This window comes from Notothenia rossii (assembly GCF_949606895.1).
Source record: "Notothenia rossii genome assembly, chromosome: 3".
In the NCBI taxonomy this organism is placed as follows: Eukaryota; Metazoa; Chordata; class Actinopteri; order Perciformes; family Nototheniidae; genus Notothenia; species Notothenia rossii.
The window spans coordinates 30,154,315-30,166,094 of record NC_136901.1 but is presented as its reverse complement, the minus strand read 5'-3'; the positions used below and the strand labels follow the sequence as shown (position 1 = coordinate 30,166,094).

The 11,780-nt window shown below is 39.4% G+C and overlaps 1 protein-coding gene across 1 annotated transcript; it reads right to left on the bottom strand.

Annotated features, from left to right (window-relative positions):
• Positions 1 to 4,140: 4,140 nt before the first annotated feature.
• Positions 4,141 to 7,961, bottom strand: caap1 (caspase activity and apoptosis inhibitor 1). The gene is made up of 6 exons (XM_079669516.1): positions 7,676 to 7,961; positions 6,532 to 6,723; positions 5,751 to 5,835; positions 5,603 to 5,648; positions 5,062 to 5,129; positions 4,141 to 4,976 (listed from the first exon to the last, which is right to left on the bottom strand). Exons 1-6 carry the CDS (start codon positions 7,778 to 7,780, stop codon positions 4,501 to 4,503), a joined length of 972 nt encoding a protein of 323 aa, XP_079525642.1. The 5' UTR covers positions 7,781 to 7,961; the 3' UTR covers positions 4,141 to 4,500.
• Between the last annotated feature and the right edge of the window lie 3,819 nt (positions 7,962 to 11,780).

The window sequence follows — 11,780 nt, the reverse complement described above, 5'->3', positions numbered from 1 at the left end:
CAGAGAATAACTTTGCAGTAGGACTATTCTTTATACATGCATGGGTACAATTTCAGATAAAAATGAACACGTAATGAAATATGACCCCCGGTCAGAACAATGGGGGCTATCTACCCTTCCCCACAATTTAAAGTAATTCACACAGACTATCTCCTCTTTACTCTTCTCTCTGTGTGGAGCAGCAAGTGCAGCTGTCAGAACAAAGTGAAAAACAAACAATGGCATAAAATATTATTAATATGTCGGGTAGTAATAGATTTATTTATTCTCTTCTCAGAGTGTACCAGAATGCTTATATGTTAGTATTTCTAAAAATCTCTTGGGGGAGAATCCCCCCAGACCCCCTGCTGGGGCTGGGTTTTCAGCATGTGTGCCTTTTTATGTTATACAGTTCAGCTTTGATTCCATCATCTCATTAAACCTTTTTTAAAAGCATATTTTAGTTCTGTGAAGGGATATAAGGGATATGCTCTGTCCTTCACTTTAATTAATATTGTATGTTGAAAAGCGTATATATTACAGCACCATTTTTTGTTGAATAGATTTGGTTGGTTCGACATTTCGGGTGGCGATTTATTGACAAAGGAAAAAGTAGGTCCCGAGCCCTGACCAGTTGAGAACCGCTGATCTAGAGTTTTACATACATATGCAATAAAGAACATTTTCTGCAAAACCAACAAGTAGTCAGATTTTTTTTAAGACATGTATTGCCTGCAGCATGAGCTTTTAAATGTAATTGTCCTAATGCAGAAAAAACAGTGTGTCGCCACGTGGGAAATTGGAAGAGATTAACTTGATTCACGCAAACAGGATGTGCTCTTCAAAAAAGACAGGAACATCTAGAATTTCAAACATGCATTCTACTAGTTTTGCAATTCTCTGTGGCCACCAAGAACAAAACAGATATAAAAAAGGACACATTTAAGACTGTGAAAAGGACAACACATGTGATTTAGTGCTCCTAAACCAACATAAGGGTCTACCATGTTCTACTTACAAACAGCAAAGACTCAAGGTTGCAACCCTTGCTGTACACAAGAAAAATAAACCTAAAAACAACAAGGACAGCTTTGTTTTGAATCAATGTTTTTGCACACAGACACTTTTTGAACAACCTTGTGTCAGTGAGAGACCTTTTAAATGTAAACTTGAAACAGAAAAAAACAGTGTCATAGATGGGATATTTGAAGAGGAGTACTTTATTTATGCAAACAGGATGTGTTCTTTAAAAAATACAGTATTATCGGGAGTTTTACAAACAAGCATGCAACTAGTTTTTCAATTCTATGTGGCCAAAGACATTGGCCATTTTTTTATTTTGCAACAGCAACGACTCAAGGCCGAAACTTTCGCTGCACACAACAAAAATGAACCAAAAAAAAGGTCAGCTGTTGATAAATCTCCGTTTTGGCAGAAATACAACATTGTGGAGCCAGTTTTGCTCCAGATGTTTGATGAAAAGCAGGAAAAAAACTAATCCTGAAATAATTCTTGAGGACGCTGGTATAATAAAAGGGTTGTTCATCTCGGAGCAAAATGAAACGCCACAACTTTTTTGCATAGCCTTATCGTAGACTTTCATAATGGCACCATTCAATATTTTTTACACAGATCACCAAGATCATGTGAAAAAGAACTCGCTGAACAAAACAGCCTCACTTCGCCCTGCAGACCGCTTATTTAGACGTCTGCCTCAAAAGCCTTTTATCTGCTCCTATCAAATCATAATTGGCCTTCTAATAGCGGGAAAATGACAGGGATGAATACTCAGCAATCATTCACACTACCAGCACTTAACTATTGTTATATCGTTTTGTATCTAAAGCAGACATTTTCCTCTTCAAAAGATACCTGCACACATTTCACCCCCTATTAAATGCAAATACTCAGGCACCTGGCTTCTTATCAAACATTTCATTGTGTTTTCTCTGCATCTGCATGTAATTGCACACACAGCGAAGCCTTACAGGAACAAAGCGGCTTCGCAAATAAATTACAGCCACAATATAGGAAGAAAGGAGGAACAGGACACAAAGTTCCTGTGGTGGATAAAAGATCTACAGGTCATGACAGCGGCTCTAATTATCTCAGAATTATTTCACTTTATACATACTACACTATGGGAACTGTTTCTGTTGTATTTGCCTCAACTACGGTGGCCAACGGGTGCAAACGCGCTCCAACGGTCCAAAGCATTTACGTTACGTCCACACGGCAGCGTTGCGTGCTTCAACCATGGGCTTCAACGGAGATGCTTCCAATTCCCTGAACTGCCTTGTGGTTCCGCCGCGTCGCTTTACCGCTCCTTTGCTTGCTTCGAAAGTTGAGAAAAGTTTAACTTTTCAAGCGTCGACGGAAGCGCCAGCCAATCAAATCATATGTCAGAACAAGCACTAGCCAATCAAACCGCGTTCTTGTGTGTCGGGGAGGCAGATTAATGTGATTGGTTGTTGGTCCACGCCAGACGCGCCAACCGGCAAGCTTCAACGCGACGCTGCCGTGTGGACGTAAACGCGCCACAGATTCAGAAGCAATGAAAATATTAAAACACTTTTTATTTTTTTTAAATAAATGCAAATGAAGAAACATCTACACCAACTTGACAAAACATGGGCATCATTTGCAAAACATTCACCAAATACAGGAATCATTGTTTAACTAGTTGTAAAACAATGATGTATGACCGTTGTAGCACTTTTGCACCAATCACTAAACTTTTTTTAGAAAGTAAGTAGCCTTAAAAAGAGTACTTCGCTTCCAAAAAGGCTAACTTTTATTTATGATTTACAATGCATTACCTTGATGTAAACTTACAGTTTCTTACATGCCTCAACGCAAAAACAAGAATTTAAAAAAAGAGGAAAAGTTTTGATGAACTGAAGTACATTCATGCCACATTTAACAACATCAAACTTAAAGGTGGGGTAGGTAATTTTGGAGAAACCAGCTCGAGTGCGCTAGAATCATAGGGTGTTCCTCAATCGCGAGGATGCTGGCTTGGTAGTCGCATACTTCCAAGTCACTTCCTTCAGAAACGAAGCAAGTATACTTCCAAGCCACGGCTTCGGAAAACGAAGAAGAATGGAACAGGCTAACAAGTGCCACTCTCTCTAACGGTTTCAACATAAACTGTACCGAAAACAAATACCTCACAATGTCCATCTAATTTTGAATTTGCTTTACTTTCATGGAACACATTTTTGTATTTGTTACAAACAAATGTAACAAAGTAACATATTTACCAACACATCTTCTACGTCACTACATACTTACATTTAAATGTGTGCTGTGTCGGTTCAGCCATTCTCCGCAAGGGTTTTTGAAATTGGTCCGTGCGCAAAGCATTGTGGGGATTTTAAGGACGCGAAGTCTACCCATGTGCAGCCTCGAAATGTCCCCCAAACCAAGGCCGTGGCCTCGGTGGAATTCCAAGTGTGCTGGAGATTGGAACAGTCCTTCGGCGGCACTCGATGACGTAGCATCCTTGAAATATTGGCTTGGAAGCCAATATCCTCGAGATTGAGAAACGGCCCATATCATTTGAAAATACACAGCCGGAAAAAATCTGCTACTTCCTTACAGAGCCCCTCCTCCAACACACACGAACGCGCACATGACCAATGAGGGCACGAGATAAGTTTGTGCAAAGATGGAAGGCTGACAGGCAGGTAGGCCATCCAGTTGTTTTTAGCCGGGCCGGCTAAAAGGATTGGTCGTGCTTTTTACAGTACTACGGCTTACACAGATGAAATTTTTTAATGGATTTTTTGTCAAAGCACTTAAGATATTCATTGCTATCGGGGTGTTAAGAGCATTCCATGGAATATAACAAAAAGTGTATCTCGAGACGGTTTCTCAAACTTACCTACCCCACCTTTAAGAAAAACATCCTTACACAATCTCAATGAACTTAAGCTGCACATCTATTAAAACTGCACTACGTTGAAACACTTCCCATTAACAATATCACGCTTAATCAGGCGCTCTGCATCCTCAGCCAATGATTCTTTTTTGTGGGTTGAGTATCCCTTGAATATTTAGAGTATAAAAACTAGAAAGATATAACTATTTTTACTTGAGCATTACTAAAACAAGAGTTCAGTAAAGAAACAAACCAGGTAAATGACCTCACAACACTGCTGCTGCTAAAACTTTGTCTTTTTATTTATTAACATATCCTACTGATATGGTCAGAAACTCAAACAAGGACAAATTGTAAATCAAAATAACATTATGTTTAAAAAAAACAAACGTGTGCATTTCGTCTGTAATGTGAGTAGATACTAGATACCTCCTCTTGCTCTTCAGACACATCACCTCAACTGTACTGCAGGTGCACACTGCCATCTAGTGGCCAAATACAACAGTACATGGGCAGACCCCATAATGTTAATCATATCAGATGTGTTCTATTCTGCGTTAAACAGTCTACAGAATCATTCCAATATGGAGTAATAACACAAGTCTTTAAATCTGCAAACCAACAACAAATAAAGCATACTACACATTTTTTGCCACACAAAGCTTTTTCCCATCACTAGCTTTCATCAGGGCCTTGATGGCTCTGGCCCTCATCTCCAGCTCCAGGAGCTCCAGCTGCTGCAGGGAAGGGGGGCCTCCTGCAAGGGCCCGGCCTGAAACGGGGGGAACAGGTGAGCTAACATCAGTGCACTGAGGAGGGGCCACACTCTGCTCCTTAGCCTCCTCTGTGCCTGCAGAGAGGGCTAAGATCTCACTGACACTCCGGTCTATGTCGCTCTGCAGGTCTTTCTTTGCTTCTGCAGGTGGGACAGTGGGGGGGGCAGGGTTTATAGTAGCTGTGGTTACGGCAGCTGGGTTTACAGAAGCTGGGTCTACAGCAGCTGCCTTTACCTCCCCCTCCACAGCTTTACCCTGCTCCTCTTTATGTCCCTCTATGTCACTGTCGTAAGTGTCTGCGTTTATACTGAGGACGTCACTCTCCTCTCCTGATCCCTCTGTGGAGAGAATTACACATTGTTATTTGAAATGCTCCTATTAAATAGGTTTCCTTTAGTTTAGTGTACCTAGCATATGAAATACCTTGTTTAGGGTCCTCAGGTTTTGCAGTTTCTTTTAAGCTAGATGTAGAGTCCACATTATTGTCTTGCCTTGACCGAGGAAAAAATAAATGATCATATTAAAGTATGGGATATGTAAGGTGGCCCAAAACACTTACATTCGGAGGGACGCTGCAGTTTCAAAAATCGATGCAAACATACAGAAATCTTGACCATACATGCGCGGCGTTAACTAAAAGCGCCTCCGCTCCGCTGTGTTGTGTTGTGTTGTGTTTTGAGCTTCTTGCAGCGTTTTGTATTTGCAGCGTTTATGCAGCACTTTTAGTCAACGCTGCGCGAGTTGGTGAACATTTTTTAAGTTCTGCATGTGTTGTCAAGTTGGTGAATATGTTTCTTAATTTGCATGCGTTTCGGCACATTTGTGTTTTTATATTTGCATTGTTTCTTAAGCTGCAGCGCTTTCTCCTAATGGAAATGTTTTGTAGCGCGTTGGCACCTGTCGGCCGCCGTATCATTTCATGAAAAAAAGCACTTGTATTCTGAAATGTAGTCATTTCACTCACTGGCTTTCTAAAGTCTCCTCTGTGTTTCCAGATGTCAGGTCTTCCCCTAAAGAACAACCAACAGCTTTAGGGACTGATAATGCAGCGTTTGAAATATTGTTTCAAGATAGTTCGTAAGAAAACCTAGCTAAATGACTTTAATTCTTACCTGCTAGAATCTGAATGAGATTTTGCTCTGAGATGGGCTCCAGTTGATCCCAGCACATCTTTTTGATTTCCTCTAAATTACAGTCCTGTGAATGATAATGTGTTTAATAGAGTCTTTAACGATGGGATGCTATAACAACATCAGAGCATAAAGCAGAATCATACAGTCTTACTACTCTATCTGTATAGCTTATATTTGTTAGTTTAGCCAAGTATGTAATACATGATACATTTCATTAACACATGTTTACAATGTATTGAGTTGGCACACACCTTACAGATACGGATTAAAAAGGTAAAGTATGTTCAATAACTAAAATAAAGAGTAGCAATTCTCTATCTGACTTATGTGACCTGGAAAACTAAAAAGGTGGCATAAAACAATAAAAGTCATGGAACAAACCTTTTCATGCAATGATCCCTATCTCAAGGTGGTGTTGCTTTTCAGATGAATGGTGCTGTGTCCAACAGTACAGAATATGGCCACAAATGTTGATTTACAACACAAAATGTGGTCCTTAAATCCAAAACTGAAGTCAGTAAATACAGTGTCAACGCAAAATACATTTTATTGTGGTGTACAGACCATTTGAGAGGTCCAAAATGTAAACGAATATGTTGAGAAATTAGCCTGATTTCTCCACAAATCTTCCTGATCAATGGAAGGTACCCTTTTTTTCAGCAATTGAAATCATACAAGTTCAAACTTTTATTTGACATCCTGCTTATCTTAATCCAGGCATGCACAGATCATGAATTAGTATTCAGACTCAATCCCTCACCTTCAGTTCCTCGGGCAGCATCTTGCGTAACTTCTTCTCCCCGAGGACGTGCAGACATTGCTGCAACATCTCCTTCTTGTCAGCGACGTAGGCGGTGATGGGCTGGAAGGCCAGGCTGAGGTCCAGCCCCCCCTCCTCGATGTCGCTGCCGATCCGGTCCAGCTCTGCGTCCGCCATATCATCCTTAGAGCCCTGCAGCAAGAAACCAACATGTTACTCTGGAGGTACATAAACAATAAAGATGTTAACACTGTGCCAAAATGATTAGTAGCTCAAACAGTATGTGGACCATTTAGACTTTTTGTGTAAGTTATATTTAGTTAAATTAAGTTATAATTTTATATTATATTGCAAGAGCTTTCCCATGTTATTTAAACAAACTTGGAATTAAATAACATGCCCGTAGGCTAACCTACAACCCAAGTAATTGAAAAACTCCGTTTTACTTTCCCCAAAAAATCTAAATAAACGAGTAGAAATATTTTTCGATTGTCAGTTTTTGTTGTTGCAGAATTAGTGTAACTATTCAAATATTTTCTTATTCAAGCTTTAAAGTGAGGGGATTTCTTTTCTGATTTCCTGTGTCATACATATCAATTTTGGATTATGGACTTTAAGACTAAGAACACTAGACATTTAAAGACTTCACGTGGGGTAGAAATCGCTGATTATAAATGTAATTTAAGGCTTTGTCATACAAATGATCAAAAACGTCAATTCACTGTTTGGTATATATTGGTTGCCATTGATCAACACACTATCAAAAATGAAAACAGCAAACTTCATTAAAAAAAAACTACCAAAGTCTGGTAAATGTTTAATGTTCGGCATATCTAACATGACTCTGACAACAGACCCACAGGGTTCTAACGTTTTTAAAAAGGTTTTAATATATTTTATTTGATAAACTTTCAGAACCCTAACTGAGAGTTCTGACAGTATCAGAACCAGGTAGTCTAATGCTAATACACAAAACATACGTTCTTAATCATGGATTTAATATACATCTCACCTAAAGGTAACCATGAAAAGTAATTAATCAAATATGTATTTTGGTGTCAGTTTACAGAATCGTGTATATTATAATATATTCCGACTGTTAAACACAGCATTACATTAGCATGACACTAGCTTAAGCTGTTACCTCGGAGTTAGCATCCGCACATCTGCGTTTGTTGTTGTCGGCTCGCTCTTCGGTCTGAGACTGTTTCCGCCTCTTCTCTGCGCTGCTGGCCTTCTTCTTCAGCATTGTCAGGGTAAACACACCTGGTGCACACCGAAAGAAAGCTGAAAAACACCTGTTCTTCTACTGAGAGCAGAAAAAACACTGCCGCTGTTACAGAGAGCTCTTTTATATCCCGAGCTATACTTCCATTTTGAATGTCGCGGCAAAAGCTGTCATCAGAACGCGACCACTTCCTCTTTTGGCGGCGGCGATGCAACCGTTTGGTGTAGTCGATGCCACCTATTGGCAGGGCGGTGCTGCTACTGTCTGTATCTCTCAGTCCTCTTTTTTTTTTTTACCAGAAAAGGGTGACTGACATCCTTACATTTATTCCGCAGAAACGTATTAAAAACATGTTTCCTAAGAGTTTTGTGTTGGTCTATCCAAGTCAGTTCACACCGTTTAGGCATAAGACTTGTTTATAACGGGATATGCTGTAGCTAGACTATACCCATATGTCCATAGTGAGTAGCCTATAGCTCGAAGTTCCCACATCATCTTGTGTCCACAACAACAGAGCTGATCACTTCCTGTTCCTCCTTCATCTGCGCAGTCGTCTGTATTCTGAAGAACCTTGATGTGCTCTTCCTGTTACATCTCAAGCTGCTGAAACAGATTCAAACTGTATCCCATCATCAACATTTCACACTTCAAAACTCCCTCAGATGACTTCCTACAGTCAATCATAAATGCCCACCCTGTCTTTCACACATCTCTCCATCTGCCTCATCAAATACTGTGCATCGAATTCATTACTGTGAATGCCTTCAAACCCTCCGCCGAGGCTCATTTACATCATTCAGCCTCCACAGTTAAACCAGCATGTTCTTCCCTATGTTTGTTACAAAGGGTGTTGCAAAGGAATGTGGGGTCAGATGATAATGACACATGTTTGCAGGCAAAACTAATAATTAGGCAAAACAAAAAGACGTGAATATGTCTCTCATGGATAAAGTGACTTATGCATGACCTATGTGAACAATTATGTGAAACGTGAAATTATCAGGTCAAATGTATGGATTTTATTCTGCGGAAGAAAAAGTATGCACATCAATTTTTCAAATGTTCTGACATGATCACAACACACTGAGATCAAGGAAGATGCATAGGCCTATAGCCTTAGGCAAATACACTATAAAGCTAATATTTATACAGTTTATTATGATGTTTGACAGCTTTTCGTGAAGTAAAGAACTCAGGCTACACTAATAATTATGCAAGACAAACAGATTTAAATACTGTCTATCATGGATACAAATGCATTATGCATGGGTCTTGGAAAATATGTAAAACATGGAGCATACATGACATTATTATTTAAGGCAAAATGTGATGCATATGTTCAAAATCACATTTTCAGACATGATCACAAGACACTCTTTAGAGTAGATGAATTCATCCTCAGGCAAATACACTTAGTACAGTGTATTATAATGTTGCACAGCTTCTCATTACGGAAAGTGAAACATGTTTGCAGAACTTTGGTTAATAATTATGCAAAAACAAAGAGACTTAAAGGTCACTTATTATCCACTTTTTCATGTCTTTTATACATAAATATTTTTTCCCTCTGTGAAAAATCTCTTTCTTTTTGTCCCAATCCATCTATATAAAAACCTGTCTGAAAGTTAGCCAAGCCAAAGGTAACACCTGCCCACCTTATCACCTGAATCTCCTCACCAGTGTGTACTTTTAAACCAATCACGTCACAGAGGGGCGTGCCATGCAGCAGCTTATTAGCATTTAAAGCTACAGACACAGAATCAGCACTTTTGGAACAGTGCTGAACATTAGGGGTTTATGGGATGCTACAATTATGATCTGTTTGGTATTTCCAGCCAAACACTTCAGAGACATGTTTTGTATATATATCCGAGACCTATAATATATTTTTGACAAATTGTATAATAGGGGAACTTTAAAAAATGTAAACTGTGACAGGGAATATGTGAAATTAGTTCATATGTTATTCTGTTAAAGTATGCACATGTTCAAGATCACAGTCTCTGACGTGATCCCATATTCATATTTATATAGTATATTATATTTTTGAAGGATAAGATAATATTAAAAAGTCTGGAGCAGAAATACATTTGGGTAATAACGCTGTCTTCAGGTAGCCCTGGTGTTGCTTATCTGGACAGAGTTGCAGGTTTGAAGGTGGTGACGACGCGCAGCAGGCTGTAAATCACTTTAATTGGCTTCCCCGCCTCGGCCTCCGTACGGCAGGAGCCAATGCAATGGCTGCCCAGGCGCCATGGCGACAGCTGTCTCCACATAATGCAGGTTGTTATCCTGATGCCATCCACCAAATTATGCAGTGGGTACGGTAGGAGGTGTGCATCGATCACAATCACGTCACAATGTGTTTTCTTTGCAACAGCTGCTCCCCGTGTCTGGGTTCATCTCATTAAAGGCTCTGCAGAGGGGACATGGCTTTTTAGAAACAGCAGCTCGAGTGGGTGTGAAGCCATGGCAATTGTAAAAGTATGTTGCAGAGATTTGTGATTAGAAATTAGAAATATACGCAAGCAAGCTCTGTTGTCTAATTAGCAGACTTGGCTAATCGAGAGATGTACAGGCTTTTGTTCTCATTTAATTTAGTTTAGTTGCACTTTGAAAGTAAAATGATGAATCACAGAGAGGATTTAATGACTGAAAGTCAGATTAAAAAGCTACAGAAGCTCACTATAAAGAAAACAGAGGATAAACCATTATATTAAACACAAAACTCAATAAGTCAAGAGCAAACGTACGCAGGAAGCACAATGCAGTTGTGTGTTTTGTATATACTTTTATTTCCATTGTTTTTACTGTAAGACATGGAATTCATCAGTGTTCAGCTGAAAGAGAGCATGCACATCATATTGTTTGCCTATTTGTCAGTAAAATGTGCACTTTACATCTAAATATATAGAATTGGTTGTGTGCATCATCATTACAGATTGTTTAAGCAATGAAAATCAGTGGTAATTAAAAGTGGAGTACACAAATTAACTTTATTTTAGTGCCAGTCTAAACTAGGTAATCCAAGCTGCACTGAAACTATATAATATGTTGTATACATAAATAAATAACTCCCCAATCAACGCCTGCCCTCCTCAAATCAACAGGTATAGACAGTGGGATTTGTTTAGTGTGAAATAACATCTTCTCTGCCAGCTGAGATAAAGTATAGACATGTTTTGCCTTCATTAACTTTTCACAACTTGAAAAAACAAACATTTATTGACTGTTTTTGCTTTGCACCAACAGCATGAAATAAGATCAAAATAACATGTATGCATAAAGTGCTTTACAATTAGGATAGATAAATATAGAATGAACCTTAAACAGGGAGAGAATTCATATAAGATACAATATAATACATATTGATGTCACTACGGGAAGTAAACAAAAGTAATCCAATGGAGGCGTTTCTAGCAGGGGGGAGGGGTGTGTGGGAGAGAAACTCCCACAGAGATTTTAGCCTTTGAAGACCACTTGTACATGTACATTCAACAGTGTTCAGTGTCCCCTACACCAACAGCAACAGTGAATAATAACTCTAAAGCAGTAATCAGAGTCTCTGTGGCTCAGGATCGCAGCAACTCCCCCGTTCAGCATGTTGTTAACTTAAATATCAATTGTTCTCTCTTCAGCAGCCTCTTTTCCCCACGGTGCTTTGAGAGGACTGCCAAAACAAAGCAGCGTGTGTGTGTGTGTGTACACAGTATGTGTTGCCTGCAGTAAAGAAAGCCAAAGATGTCTATTAATAATCTATTCCTTACCTCGCTCAGAGAGCAGCGACTGACGTTTTCTGAATCAGGTGGGATTCAACACAGAGAAACTCTCTGTATATATATCACAAGCACATTGATGTTTGTAGCCATGTTTTAGTGAAGGGGATTCTTAATGCTTCATCTTACTAAGTCATTTTGGACAATTCTATGCTTCCAACTTTGTGGAAGCAGTTAGGGGAAGGCCCTTTTCTGTTCCATCATGACTGTGCCCCAGTGACCAAAGCAAGGTCCATAAAGGCATG